This window comes from Cyprinus carpio, chromosome A20 (assembly GCF_018340385.1).
Source record: "Cyprinus carpio isolate SPL01 chromosome A20, ASM1834038v1, whole genome shotgun sequence".
Classification (NCBI taxonomy): Eukaryota; Metazoa; Chordata; class Actinopteri; order Cypriniformes; family Cyprinidae; genus Cyprinus; species Cyprinus carpio.
The window spans coordinates 18,137,647-18,153,364 of record NC_056591.1 but is presented as its reverse complement, the minus strand read 5'-3'; the positions used below and the strand labels follow the sequence as shown (position 1 = coordinate 18,153,364).

General features: G+C 35.3%; 1 protein-coding gene across 1 annotated transcript; it reads left to right on the top strand.

The window, feature by feature from the left end:
- LOC109083895 (L-selectin-like) lies at window positions 1–4,070 on the top strand. The gene is made up of 8 exons (XM_042777935.1): window positions 1–68; window positions 152–523; window positions 707–811; window positions 1,268–1,453; window positions 1,559–1,738; window positions 3,487–3,576; window positions 3,688–3,703; window positions 3,798–4,070. The coding sequence occupies exons 1-8, from the start codon at window positions 11–13 to the stop codon at window positions 3,871–3,873; spliced, it is 1,083 nt and encodes a 360-aa protein (XP_042633869.1). The 5' UTR covers window positions 1–10; the 3' UTR covers window positions 3,874–4,070.
- The last annotated feature ends 11,648 nt before the right edge of the window (window positions 4,071–15,718 follow it).

Below are 15,718 nucleotides of genomic sequence, written 5' to 3'. Positions count from 1 at the left end.
AGGTGTTGTGATGCTTAAAACTACATCTGTGTACACAGATGTTTTGATACATCTTTTGTTGATACTGGGTAAGTGAATACTACATTCATCATCCTTCCAGAACAGAATAAATTTGAGAAATACAATTAACTTTTGATGTCCAACATTTTAGTCAGTGTTGAAGGATGGACGTATCACTGGAAGGACAACGAGACAATGACCTGGAATGAGACAAGGAAGTGGTGTCTAACAGAATACACAGACATTGTGATGGTCCACAATGAAAATGTAACATATTTCCTTAAAAACAATTTGAAAGAAAAATCTTCATCTCCCTACTACTGGATTGGATTGCGAAAAATCAAAGAAACATGGACGTGGGCTGCCAATGGACAGAGTGTGAACTATGAAAACTGGGCACCCAATGAGCCCAACAACAACAAGGCAGATGAGAACTGTGTGGAACTGTACACCAGCACAAACAATAAAGGAAAGTGGAATGATGACAGCTGTAAAAATAAAAAGCATCCTGTATGCCACAAAGGTAAGAAGTTGGAGATGAAAGATGCTTTACTTGTTCAATTAGTTTAATAATTTCCAGATAGAACACATATTTTTTATTTTAATAACCTTGAGTCTAATAGAGATGTTTCTGAGAGAGAATTTGAGTGTTTTATATAGTCCAGAAATGATGTTTTTATTAATCTGTGCAAATTCTTTCATGCAGCACAGTGTCCAAACAATTGCACTGATAGACAGGACTGCGTAGAACAAGTCAACAGCTTCACCTGTGTGTGTAAACCAGGTTTCTCTGGGCCAGAGTGTGTCACAGGTCAGAACAAACATTTCAACAGAAGTGAAATATATTATAATTTAATAGTGGTTCTCAGCTGGTGGCTCACGACCCGGGTCTGTTCTGATGGGGCCAAGGAAAAAAAACAATGTTTAATGAACAAAGTTATATATAATCCTGGATGTACTGTATAGTTTTATGATAATCTTTACTTAAAAGAATATTTCACCCAAAAAATGAAAATTTGCTGAAAATGTACTCACCCTCAGGCTATCCAAGATGTGGATGAGCTGTTTCTTCATCAGATAAATAAATTCAAATCTTCATCGGATGAGTAAATTAGGATGAGTAAATTGTTTCTTCATCGGATGAGTAAATTAGGATGAGTAAATTGTTTCTTCATCGGATGAGTAAATCTTCTGCAAATTTTCAATATTGGGTAAACTACTCCTTTAAGACATTCCTTGATCATCAGTCTTTTTTCTCTCTGTTCAGTCGTTTCATGTGAACCACTCTCTGTACCACCACATGGCTGGATGGAATGCTCCGGTCTGTATGGGAATCATTCACTCAACTCAAATTGTAAATTTTCTTGTGCTGGTGGTTATAAACTGAATGGTACAGCTGAGCTCAGATGCAATTCCTCAGGTGCATGGAATGCACCACCACCTTCATGTGCAGGTGCAATATGTATTTCAAAGTTAAGATTCTGTGTTTACATCAAAATGTCTTGTATTATGTAAATATATGCATGGAAGATTAAGTTTTCAAGTTTTTCTGTTGTAGCGGAGTGTTTTCCCATTCTTTTGTTTGGTGGTGGATTGATGAACTGTACTGAAGGACATGACAGCATCAGATCTGCCTGTAGAGTACAGTGTCCACCTGGTCACTTGCTGCTGGGTTTTGCTGAGTTCACCTGCAGAGCTGATGGCACATGGGAGTCTTCCTTTCCACTAATGTGTGCAAGTGAGGAGTTTGCTTTGTTTAGTTGTGTGCCACAAAATTGAATATAATGAGAGCAGCATGTAATAATAGTAGGTAATAATGAGGGTGTTTATCTTGTATTATTTAGATTTTTAATTGTTTTTTTAAATAATTTAAAAATATTTTAATTTAAATTTGGTTCATTTTTTAGAAACTATAAACAAGAAATAATCAGGGAAAAATACATATATTTATTGTTACTACCACTAAGCCGCTATGTTATTTTAACTCCATCAGAGTATGCTGTCATATTTATTTAACAAATTCATATATTTAGAATAGAATATATCTGAATTAATAACTGATTTTATTCTGAATCATTTACACACACGTTTCTTTCAAAACCAACCCTTCATTCAAAATATTAATTTTACATTCAAAATATTGAGGTTTTGAGGAACATTATTCCAAATCATGTTTGAACCCCATGGTTAAATTAAAAAAAAAAAAGTTTCAACCCAATGGATAAATAAAAAAAATAATTTAATTATTAGGCTTTTTTTAAATGGGAGAAATGTACGGTATAAGAAAAATGACTAATTTCAATCTGATTCATAAAGCATTTTAGAAAAACCAACATAGACAGAAATATTCTCATTTATATATATATATAGCCTACATACTCATTGGGGATGTGATCCAATGTGTCTCGCGAGAACCTGATGATATCCTTGCAAAACTTTTTGCATTAGAACTTAACAATTAATCATTTAAAGATCGCGATCTCTATTCAAACACCCACACGATCTTATTCCTGAATGACAAAGATTCAGTTATGTCTATTATGACTTTCACATCGAGAGCGTCAGTGGAGCGTGAGAAGCACGTTCTGTCGCTGCCCATGTTAATAAATCATTCATGCTGCTGCTGATCCAAGAAAGAGCAACAGTCTTTTCAACCACACATTATTATTTCTGTGTTACAGACATTTAAGCAACAAGCACTGGGATAAAAGTTTACAGCTTGGGTATAAACACTTATTCTCTACAGTAGCTATCAAAACGAAAGTATCTTAACGCGTGTACGTATTGTAACGCTTACACTCTTCCGCCAGCAGGTGGCGACAACTGCCCGTTTAAAAAAAGTATTTGTCATTGAATCGCTCATTCAGGAGATTCCAGTAGTGAAACAAGTCTTTATGAATTGGGACAATGACTCCTTCATTGATTTATTTTTTAAAATTTCATTGTGTTCAAATGAATATATATTTTTAAGCAATTTTAAAAGAACCACTAGTAAATTAGGTTATTTTGTTTAGTTTTCTAATATCTTTTTCTTCAGAATCGTGAGAAAATCGTGATCTCCAATTTATATATGTATATGTGTATATATTGTCTATTGCTGCATATAATTTAATTAAAATAGAAGTTTAATTTCATAAAGTACAAGTTGATTTCAAAATGCACCTACATTTTTTGCATTTTGTGTTTTTCAGTTGATTAAAAGACTATTTTGCCTATATTTTTCATCAATCTCGTCTCGTTCTCGTGAACCAAGTCTCGTGTCTCGTCTCGTCTTGTGGGATAAGTGTCTCGTCACACCCCTAATACTCATTTATATAGCAATATACTCACTGCTGTGTGTGTGCACTTGGATGGGTTAAATGCAGAGCACCAATTCCGAGTATGGCTTACCATACTTGGCAAATCTCACTTTCACTTTTCCCCTTTTTAAATGTAAATATTTTGGCATAAAATCAATTCTTTATATATTGTTATATTTTTCCTCAGGTTATATCCATTTTCTTATTGCTCTTTTGGCATCTGTTGTCATCTCTGTGTTTTGTGGCTGTTTATTTTGTTGCTCCAACTGCAGAAGGAGTGAGTATACTATGAATTTTCACAGTACATCAAATATCAAACAATTAATTGCAAAGATATAGGCCTATATATATAACCCCCTCTTTTTTTTTTTTTTTTTTTTTTTTGTAGGTAAAAAGGCAGTGAGGTAAATTATGTTCATTTTAAATTAAGTTTTCTAGCCAGTTTCATTTATTGTAGATGGACAGGTCACAGAATTCTTACTCCATGTTTTCTTGCAGAACTCGACAAGATACTGTGAATCCAGCATATGAAGCAGAACACACACCACTAGAGGGCCCTCTCTGTTCAGCATAAACATTTCTAATCTGGATGTCTAGACTGTTTAATTAAAATCCTCTTCTGTTCATTTTTTAGAGACTAGCTTTGTTTGCGCAAATATGAAATAGTCAATAAATGAAAGTCAATAATCTTTTGCTCAGAAATGTTTCAATGTTGTTCATTGTAGCTGTACAATAAATAAATAATAAAATTAAAAAAACAAAACAAAAACAGTATGAGCTGGAGAATGTGTGACATTAAAAATCATGAACGATTGTATTTCTGGCATTAAACAACAGTCTCTTAAACACTGTTGTGTTGGTTTTCCTTTTATGGCAGCACTATTGCACAATTTCCCATCACTTACTTACCATGTACTGCAACTGAATATAGGCAAATTACGTTTGACTGTAATTTCGTATGCATCAAACTGTGAACGTGTTCTCAGAAATCCTCACAGAATAAATGAAACTGCATAACTGCAATTACGGTAAAATGAACAATCTGCGTTACTTTTTATATCCTATATTTTTTTTACAGCTATTGATTATATTTTATTTGGGTATGCATAAAACAATGAATATTACTCAAAAAAGCATCTGGACCCCTTTGGTTAGATGGCATGCATAAACGAGAATATAAATAATGTCCTAATAAACATTCATATGCATTTCTCATCCTTCAGATGGTTTTGTGGGCGAATAGACTATTTGAATATCTTGACCTTATAACTGGAACTTATAATGGTAAGTTCTTATTTACTATACAGTCTACAGTCCTATATGAATTGTTGGGCAATTAATCAACATGTTTCATAAATAGATCACAGACCACATAGTTTAACAGTAAAAGCTGTTCACAAATGAACTATACATTTTAATAAATTAAATTCTGATGCAATGCAACTGTGCTTAAGTCAAAGCCTGGACTAACCATGACAACATAGACATTAATGTGGACTGGACAACAGCTCGTCAGTGGTGTTAGAAGCATTTCACTGATATGGTGGCCATCCAAACCAGGCAGAAGTTGAATACCTCAACCAGGTTCTACCTTTTAATCAAGCATACTACTGGATTGGCATTAGGAAGACTGATGGCTACTAGATGTGGGTTGGACCCTGAAGCCTCAAACTGGGCGGAAAATGAACCAAATAACAAGACTGGACTGTGTAGAGATCTGCATTAAAAGGCTCAAAGAAACAGCCAAGTGGAATGATGACAGGGTGCAGTAAAAGGAAAGCAAAGAGGTATAAATTATATTATCGGCTAATATAAATAGTGTCAAGTAACAAATTAAAAGCTATATTCACTTAAGAATAAAAATATCATGTTAGTACCAAATGTTTTGGCCTTTTATTTTCAGTGGGGCACAAGAGAGCATCTTGCAAGGCAGAACATTAAGAGACTGACAGCCAGTCACTGTTCACTATCACTGCTTTTCAAATATATATATATATGTGTGTGTGTGTGTGTGTGTGTGTGTGTGTGTGTGTGTGTGTGTGTGTGTGTGTGTGTGTGTGTGTGTGTGTGTGCTTTTCAGTAAACATGCTTCAGTAAACAAAAAGCTGTTTAAACTGATTAATATTTTACAGGGCTCAGACTTACTATTTTTACTAGGAGCACTGTAGCCCCTGACTGAAAATTTTTAGGAGTACAAGCAGAAACTTTAGGGGCATACCTTAAATCAGCCTGCAATGCAATCTTTCACATATTTTCCCCATTTTAACTGTATTGCTGACAATTGCTTTGATAATAGACTTAACTCATAAAAATTACAAAGTGCAGTATTCTTTTAGTTTCAAAGGAATATAAAAAAAATATATGTGATATGAAAAAGTTACTATTGTTTTGCATTAATAAGTCCAGTTACTAATAATATTACATGTTCATTTCTTGTTTATTTTATGTTCATATACATTTGACAATAAAGCACTAAGCTTGAGTTGAAAAGCTTACAATATTTATTTTATTAACAACAATAACATGCAAAATCTCATTTATATGTAGAAAAGGTATATATTGTACTCTTATATGTGTATAAATGTACCAATATTCTTCTATAGTCTTTTATGGAACTGAGCAACAACTTCAGTAATAATGTGTGATTTAGTCGCAAACTGAAGAAAAGTTTGTTTTTCAAAGCAATTTGTGATTTTTCTTCATACACAAAAGAGAGCAAAACTCTGTCAAAATCTGATTTCTTGATGATTTGACATTTTAGCCTAGTGATTTTATTATTTAAAAATATAAAGGAAAAGTAGCTATAAATGAATGTTTAATATGCCAACATGTGCTCCTTTGTTGCCATCTACAGGTTATAATGGTGATTTGATGTATTTTTTTTTATTTGACACAAGTGTTTGTTTACCACAGTATATTTTGGTCATTCCTTTGAAAATAACATTTAAATTGAATAATTTTGGAGCTTTAAAGTGCTGGTAACAGTTGTGTGAAATGCTTGTCTATAAAAATTGCTTGAACTTCTCTCTCAAAAGGTTGTACAAACCCTGAAATTAGTAATGCAATAACATTTGACTATTTTTACTACCACACCATGCTTACAGTTAGCTGTTACATGGGAAAAGCCTTACCTGCTGTTCGTCCAATCAGTGACAGTGACACCGCAAATATGCAAATAAGAACGTTAACCCGGGGTTTAGGAATGTAGCCTACAGTGTTAAATGAGCAGTGTGAAACGTGATTACAGATAACCCAGGATTTCGTTTATCCGGGGTTTAGGATGACCCAGGGTTAACAATTTCAAGTGTGAAAAGCCCTCTAGAGGGACAGAAGTCTACCCACCAATCTCACAAAATCCTGGGGGAAACATTGTATTACCAAAACTGTTACAAAGACTGTGATGACGTGTTTAACGGTCATCAGCATATAACAGAAGTGCAAGGTTATGAGATGTTTTCTGTGTGAATACATGTTAAAATGTAATTGACCGTTCACAATGAGCTTGATTGACAGGTGATCTGACCAATCGTAACGTCGAATCCGCCATCTTGCCCGACAAACAAATCAGACAGGAGAGTAGATTAACTTCGGTAGACTTAAACTTGAAAAATGTTGTATAAAGACATGTGACATCTTTTAATTTTGTGCTTTAATTAAATATGAATCAATCGGTTCATGTGTGCTGCTTGAACTGAGGCGCTACAGCAATCTGTCACAACACATTAAAACAGCACAAAACAGTATTTATTGTTTAAATTTACTTAACACAAGAAATATAAAAGCCCTCTACTCACACTTCATTGTGTTTGCAGATACTGCCGCGAAGTTTCCCCTCCATCCTCCCCACCACCACCAGGTTGGCCCTGTCCATGCGGGGGTATGCTCCACCCTGCCTTAGTGTTCGGCAGGAACAGCTGGAATTTACAACCTCTGATTCAAGCTACAGATGGGGCCTACGCCAAAATAATTTTGTTCTTTTTGTATTGGGTTTGTAAATAAATACTTTTGCATTTCATCTTCACCTCCTATATCTTTCTGGTAGAACTGTCAAAGCCTCTCATCTACACATAAATATGTTAAAGAGCTCAGTCTGGAGTTAGCATACCTTCTCTGAAATCAGTTAAGATGCTAACAGACTTATTCAAAGTCATATGAACTATTTCTATTGCTATCACAGGTATAAATTACATTTTAGAATAAATTAAAATAGAAAACAGTTATTTTAAATCGTAATTATATTTTACAGTATTACTTACATTTTTGATCTAATAACCATTAAAACCAACCATTATCTTACCGATCCCAAACCTATTTTCCTCTGCAGCATCACCCGTGCATATTGTTGGGCCATCACATCCCCACATCTCACAACCACTAAAGGTCCTGAATCTGTTCCCTAAGGGCTCAGAGGACAAAAAGATGGTTTTAGACAATATGTATTCCTTCAAAGCAACTGAAAAGACCACCACCCAGCACACCACATCACAGAGAGCAGGTATGCCACAACTGATACTGAAATTCTGTACTGCACTCTAAAATACACAAACAACCGGAAAAACTAATTGGTCATTTTTAAAAAATGTTTAAGAAAACTAAACTTTCCCATAAGTTATTAGTGACCTTGTTTGATTAATTTGCTCTCGTTTTAGGTAAAGTGATGTCATGTATTAATTTATTCCCTCGTTTTAATTTGGTTAACAATTTTACTAAAACAACAGAAAGAATAAGAACAACATGGCCATGATTTACCAATAAAAAAGGGAAGAAAATGTATGTGTTTAATTAATTATATTTATCCAAAAACTGTCAGTCAGAGAGTGCGCCTCCACAATGCAATGATGGAAGAACTGCCATGTAATAATGAAAGGGCATGAGCACTAATTCAGTTTAAGTGACCTGGAAATGCACAGGATATGCACTCGGCAATGTGTCATAGACAGTCAGTCTCTCTGCATTTTTTTTTTTATAATAATAAAAAATAAATAATAATTCCTTACATTTATATAAACCTTTTTTCGGGCACTCAAAGCGCTTTACATAGAAGGGGGTAATCTCCTCAACCACCACCAGTGTGCAGCATCCATCTGGATGATGCGACGCCAGCCATATTGCACCAGAATGCCTACCACACACCAGCTTATTGGTGGAGAGGAGACAGAGTGATGAAGCCAGTCAGTGTATGGGGATGGTAAGGAGGCCATGATGGTCAGAGGCTAATGGGCGAATTTGTCCAGGATGCCGGGGTTATACCCCTACTCTTTTTCGAAGGACATCCTGGGATTTTTAATGACGACAGAGAGTCAAGACCTCGGTTTAATGTCTCATCCGAAGAACTGTGACATGAAAAAAATTCATCACCAGTTAATTTCACCCTCCTAAGACTTTGCAGACAGTGACCCATCACTCACATTACAAACAGAACAAAAACTTTAATGACCAGGTTAACTGATGTATGAGCTTCCAATGAACAAGCCAAATATTTTTTGGAGGAAATGTTAAAGGAATGTTCCAGAGTTCAAGAGGACCCTGGAAGTTGTTATAGTAGTTTGCAAGAAGAAGCTCACGGTGATCTGGGTCCAGGACAGATTCTGCAAAGGGTTGGAAGGAGAGCAGCTGTGTCAGCATGACATCCATGGGAACCAGAACTGCCACTCTCAACTCCTCACTGAGGGCAGAGGGCACAGACGGGGCACACACAGAGGGAGGGAACTTGCTGAGGAGGGAAAAACCACAAGCTTAATTAGACTTAATAGATAAAACAGAGAGAGGAAAAATATGAAACTTTGACAAGATTTTAAAATCATGTTGCTTAAAATCTTTAATTTACCCCTCAGTTACCTTTGTGTAGTGGACTAATGTGTTGGCAAAAAACCTATCTTTGCTGCTCTTTGGAAATGCTTGTATTCTTGAATGCTTGACAGTGCACCATTTCCCATGACAAACAAAAGGAGGAAGAGAGATATGAGCTGACCTTTTATATAAAAACACTTTAGACTTGTCCAACAAAAAAAGTCCCTGGTGAATGTTTCAAGGCCACCATTATTGCAATTACAAATACCACAGCAACCAAAAAATAGCAATCACCATCTCTGTTAAAAAAAATGCAATCTGTTCAAAATTTTAACTGATGATGAGTGTACCTGTAGGCCTGCCTGTTGGATCTGTTGGGCCAGCTCAATACAGTTCTGGACAGATGTATACAGGTCTTCACACAAAGAGAAGGCTATGTCAGTGTGGCGAAGCCGATCTTCTACAAGAGACTGGTATTTCACGCTCTGTCTGAAATCAAACATAAACTGTCAGTACATAAATTAGCATTATTTATTTTCTGGTAGAGATTTTAGATTGAAAAATTAAGTATGATGTGCAATTTATAATGTCTGTTCGATTCTAAAGTTTGGGACAAGAAGGTTTTTTGGCTGTGTAACATTTATCTAGTTAAACTGGACTCATGTTACTGGCATCTAAATCATGCAGCAAAAGTGAAACTTTCCTTTTTACTTCAGGAAATAAAACTCTTTGTATGCAACATGGCCATAAAAAATCTATTTCTAAAAAGGAGATATAAGGTTTCATGATGCACATTATAGTCACTTTATGATAAATTTCCATGTGTTGGCATGTAGCGCAATGTCCAATCCGGATATGATCGGGCATACAGTATGTCCAGCAGACTGTGAATCACTGCAAGCCAAACACAAAATTAAAAATAACTATTGAAATGTTCACTGGAGATTTCTCACACAGATATCAGTGTCCTCCAAGTTAATTTTGTCAAACAATTCTATCAGGCCCTTCTGCAAAGAATAGGCCTCTTGAAACAGGCCCTGAAGCAGATCGTCCACCAATGACAGCCTTCCACTGTAACCTCACTGTTCTATAAACACATCAACATCATACTGAAACTTACAGAAAATAAAATCCTTTGCATAACCACTATTGCAGTTTACAGACACACTAAAACAAACAATAGCCTTTTTGGTGTACTCACAATCAATGGCTGATTGTTTTAAAAATATGTCCAGTGAATTATATAAAAATAATGTTAGGACTCTGAGGATGCAAGAGGGCAGATAGCGAAATGCTATCAAAGGAGACAGACTCTTCGAAGGAACAGACATGACGCACACTGCCAGAGAGAATAAATTGTTTACTCCAAAAATCTGTGATGCAGTTATTTTGCAGGGATATTTTGTATGGAATATTGTCTGCTGACATTAAAAGTTTACTGTACAGTATATCGTAGTAATAAATATAATTTATTACAGCAATGATATTTTGTTTTCTTTTTCATTTAAACACATTAAATATTACATAATTATACAGTATGTATGTTGTAAAATGTATATTTCCATTACAGGTTTAGGTCTTAAATTTCATATAAGGTGGTATTAAAAAGGTTTTAAAAAGTCTTAAAAAAAACTAATAAACAAAAGCATAAACAATTACCTGGGTCTCTTTTGAAAAATCATTATTTTTGTTTTTGATAGGTTGATTTTAAGAGACCACATTTGACTGAATGTCTCTATGATGTTGAGGAGCTGTTGTAGTCCCTCTTTTTTTTTGACAGAATGACCAAATCATCTGCGAAGAGGAGACATTTGATTTCTGATTCAGGCAGTCGAATTGTTTAATTTATTTTATATAATTTATATACATTTAGACATGGTGCTGATTAAATCAAAAGTTTTCCCTCCGATCCCATTTTCCAGTAGTTTTAGAAAGAATCCTTCATGCCAGATTGAATCAAAAGCTTTTTCAAAGTCGATAAAGCAAGCAAAGATTTTGGTTTGTAATTTTGTTTAAATTTACTTCATTTTGTTCAATGATAGTGTGGAGGGTATAGATGTGGTCAGATGTTCTGTGTTTGGGCAGAAATCCAATTTGACTTTTTTCCAAGATTTTGTGGGTTTTCAGAAAGTTTTGTAATTTTTGTTAATAATCGAATAGAATATTTTCCCCAGGTTGCTATTGACACACATGCCTCTATAATTACTTGGCTCAAACTTGTCTTCTTGTTAAAAGATTGGTGTAATTAGGTCTTGATTCTGGAATATCCTACACTCAGAACAATATTGAATAATTTGGTTATTGCAGTTTTGAATTTGTCATTTGTGTATTTGATCATTTCGTTTAATATTCCGTCGATGCCACATGCCTTGTTGGGTTCTAGTGCATGTTGTCTGTCTGTTAGCTCAATGAATGGGAAATCCAGGGGGTTCTGATTGTCTTTAATTTTTTCTTTCAGGATTTCTAATTTGGTATTTATTTCTTTTCGAGCAGGATTTGTTTGAGTTGTTTTGTACAGATTTTCGAAGTGTGTCCTCCATATGTTCTCATTTTGAATGGCCAATTTTTACTTCTGTGGTCTATAGAGAGTGTTCCAGGTGTTCCAAAAGTTATTGGTATCTATCAATTGCTCCATTGTTTGAAATAATTGTTCTGTATGCTCTTCCTTTTTTTTACTTTTAGAATTTGCTTGTACACTTTAAGAGCTTCATGATACTGAAGACAGAGCTCTTTTTTTGTAAAGAGCTCTGTGTTTTTTATTTGAAAGATTTCGTACTGTCGTTCTAATTCTTTAACACTCATCGTCAAACCACTTTTCATTGGTGTTTTTTGGTTTTCTTTTTGATGATTTTTTTTTTTCAAATTACACATGGATGCTGATTGGTGGAATATATCTGTAATGTCCTTTAGTGCCAGATTTATGCATACTTTATTTTGTAGATATGTGTTAATTTTAAATTTGTCCAATATTAATTTTTATAGTTTGACTTTATATGGCACTTTGATAGTTTTCTTTGCTGTTTTTTGTCCATTTGTAGGACTGATGCAGTTTTAATAACTGAGAGGGCTGTCTGCATATTTCGTTGTCTTGAGTTGGGTTTAGATGGTGTAATTTTACAGTTTTTCAGGATTGACTGTGAATGCTCTGAGATGCACTTGATCAATGTCTGTGATGAAATAATCTACAGTACTGTTACCAATAAAAGAATTAAAGGTATAACAAACCAAAAGAGTCTCCTTGTATGCGACCGTTCACTATGTACAGGCCCAGTGATTGACAGAGCTGTAGTAGGCTTTTCCCACTTTTGTTTGTCATAATTTTTTCTGAGGTGATATGAGGGCAGAGAGTGGCAGGTGTTTTAATAAATTTGTCTCCTTGTGTGTTGACAAAGTCGGGTTCATTTCCAGTTCTGGCATTTAAGTCGCTACATATTAAAACATTTCCTTTTGTCTGGAAATGGCAGATCTTTTCTTGCAGGATAGAAAAGGTTTCTTCATTGTAATAAGGAGATTCAGCCGGGAGTAAGTATGTAGCACACAAGAATATGTGATGGTCTGTGGACACAATATCTTTTTGGATTTTTAGCCAAATGTACAATGTTCTGATTTTTATAGATTTGATTGAGTCTCTGAGTTCTGTTCTGTACCATATCAGCATTCCAGTCTCTGCCCTGTGTCACCCCTTAGTTTGGTTGATGGTGAAATGATTTCTCTAAACCCAGTTGGGCAGCCAGTATAGACAAATCTCTTACATTTCATGTTTCTTGTATTATAAAGTCAGAATTCTGAATTTCTTTTTTGAAATCTGAATGTCGGCTCCTTACACCAAAAATGGAGGACCTAAGTCCTTGAATATTCCAACATGAGATTTTTAAGGAATATTAGCCCATTAATCACCTTTGTTATTATTTCAAAAACAAGACAAACATCAGTATGCTGAATCGACAGCTCAAGTAGAATATTTTAAATATTATGATACATATCTAAGAATAACTTTTAAAATAATAATAAATGTCTTGTGTGTATATATATATATGTATATATATATATATATATATATATATATATATATATATATATTAAATACATTAAATGAGATCTCTAAGAGGTTCTTTTAAAAATAAATATATAAATAACACACAAACACATGTAGGCTATAATACATGTGTGTAGATGCATATGTACACGCATACATTTGTCATCCTTTTTTTTTTTTTGTAAAACGTGACTAACCCATTAGGTGAGAGCACAGCAGAGTCAGCATGTGCTGGATGTTTCTGAGGTCTCTGGATTGAGATGCAGTCGGCTGGCTGTCATCTGTGTTGGTGCTGGGGTTGATCAGTGATCTGCTGGCTGCTTCGGCGTAGCTCTGGCTGTCTGGGTGCTGCTCCGGCTGATGTTCCTGTGAATGGTGGGGTGAAGGAGCTGCAGGCCTGGTGATGTGGTGTGAGCCTGTTGTGGGGTTCCTCTGGTGGAGGGGGTGCTGAATTGAAGGGTGTCTCTGTAGTGGCTCTATGGGGTGTCCATGAGGTCGCTGCAGTGGGCTGGAGCTGCAGCTCAGTGCCATGTCCTTAAGGGTCTTGGCAAAGATGGGACCTGCCTTTCTGTGGAGATGGAAATGGTCGTAAAGGTTGTTGAGAGTCAGGGTGGGGTGTTGAGCAAGGTAAACATTGGGTTTTAGGGCACAGTCTCTAGACACTCTTGCGTTTATATGCCTGATGGTGTATGGGTGGAAATCAGAGAGCAGCAGCAGGGATGATTCTGGAGTTGGGGAAGTCGGAGGATGCTTTCTCTGCTACATTAATGAGAGCTGTAGCTACTCTCGCTTGTTGAGCTCTCCGGTCGTTGGTGCTGGTGGTGTGGATGATTATATGGCTGGGGGAACCCAGCTGCTCTTCACACAAGAGCTCCAGGGCCTTCTGTGTGTTTGGGCACTATATTTTTTTTTTATGTTTCTTCTTGGGAACAGTATTTTCATCAACAAATTTGCCATTCAAGTCCATCAGGAGTATGATCTGGGGCTGTGTTTGACTGTAGGAGTCAGGTGGAGGAGGGCTGCTGGCAGGGTCGTGCACAGAGGGGCCCTTTTGCCCTCTTCGGCTGAGGTGCCCCTCTCACCGTCACCACCCCCCATCACCCCAGCTCAAAGCGGTTTGTTCCCACAATCTGTGTGGCGCTCTCTAGAATGTACCAGGTAGATGCATTACAATCCACATTAGACAGTGGTTGATCCACTGAATTAGTAATTAGTTAATAATCATCAGTATTTAGTAGTTTGTCACACTTTAATTATTGTAGTTTTTTTCTTAGAATTAGAATGTGTAATCAAATTATCGGTAATGACTCGGCCTTATAAAAGTGCTAACAACTTGTACTAAATATAGGCTATCCATGTTCTTAGAATTAGAATGTGTAATCAAATTATTGTACCAGATCAGATCTAATGTAGATAACACCAAATTTGCAAATTTGTTGGCACACTTTGTAGACAAAAAACAAAAAAAAGCCCTCACACAAAAGAAGACAGAGAGAGAAAGAGTGAAGGGAGGTTGCTAAAAGCAGTTCAACATTGCAAACATGAATTCAAAGCTCCAGCAAGTGAGCAGGTAAATAATCATACAGAATATTTAGTAGTTTGTCACACTTTAATTCTTGTAATTAAATATTTTTCCCATTATAATTACTTGTCTTAATATTAGTAATCTATAACACATCATATTTTATTAAAACCAAATTAATAGTAGGGCTATAAATAGTTTAAAAAAATAGTATAAATGTTCTAAATTAGTTGTTTATGAGTATATAATATAGATTTATGGTGTAAAATATTAAATAAAATGTCTTATGGGGAGAGTGGGGTATGATTAGCCACTTTTTACTTATGTGGTCCTCAAGATAAGTTAAATGCAGAAGTACAATGAAAGTATCTATCCTATCCTATCCAAATGAAAGTATTCCTATCATTTTAAATGATCAGAATGTATCCATGACAAAGGGTTCTAAAAATAAAGCTTCTTATATAAAAGTGGAAGATGCACCATCTGGGTGTAAAATGACTGAATCTGATTCAAACCCATGTGAAATTAATAACAATATAAAAACTAATTTAATAATTTCCTTTTACAAACAGTCATATTTCTTTTCATGAAGTTAACTTTAACAACAACCAACCACATTAAGTTTAAATTTCAATATTTATTGTTTGCATTTCTGAAACAATATGTTGAACACTAAAGTTGCAGCCTTACTAAAAACAGACTAAACAGAGAGTGTGTTGGCCATTAGTGACTACAGGTGGAAAGATATATCTGATTATAATGTGATGAAAAGAAGAAGGATCTGGTGCACTTGTACACTGTCTCTATCAAATAAACTACTAATAATATGTATATATGATCAACTAAACCAGTAATATCATATCAAAATACCAGTTTATAATTCAGAAACTAACTTAACTACAGTGTCTTATGGTGGGGTATGTTAAAATGCTAACACAATTTACCCCACAACATTTGTCTAACTTTGCCATAGCTGCCATTTTTTTTTTTTTTGGGGGGGGGGGGGGTGGTCAGGGGATTGCTATTGTACAGTACCTTATCAGTTCAGGCTAATATTTAGCTAAATGATAT

What these genes read in the sequence shown, in the direction of transcription:
- LOC109083895 (XM_042777935.1), top strand. Translation starts at nt 11, where the DNA reads ATGCTTAAAACTACATCTGTGTACACAGATGTTTTGATACATCTTTTG. An exon ending in ACATCTTTTGTTGATACTGG is followed by an intron (nt 69 to 151) that starts GTAAGTGAATAC and finishes CCAACATTTTAG; the next exon opens with TCAGTGTTGAAGGATGGACG. An exon ending in ACCACCACCTTCATGTGCAG is followed by an intron (nt 1,454 to 1,558) that starts GTGCAATATGTA and finishes TTTCTGTTGTAG; the next exon opens with CGGAGTGTTTTCCCATTCTT.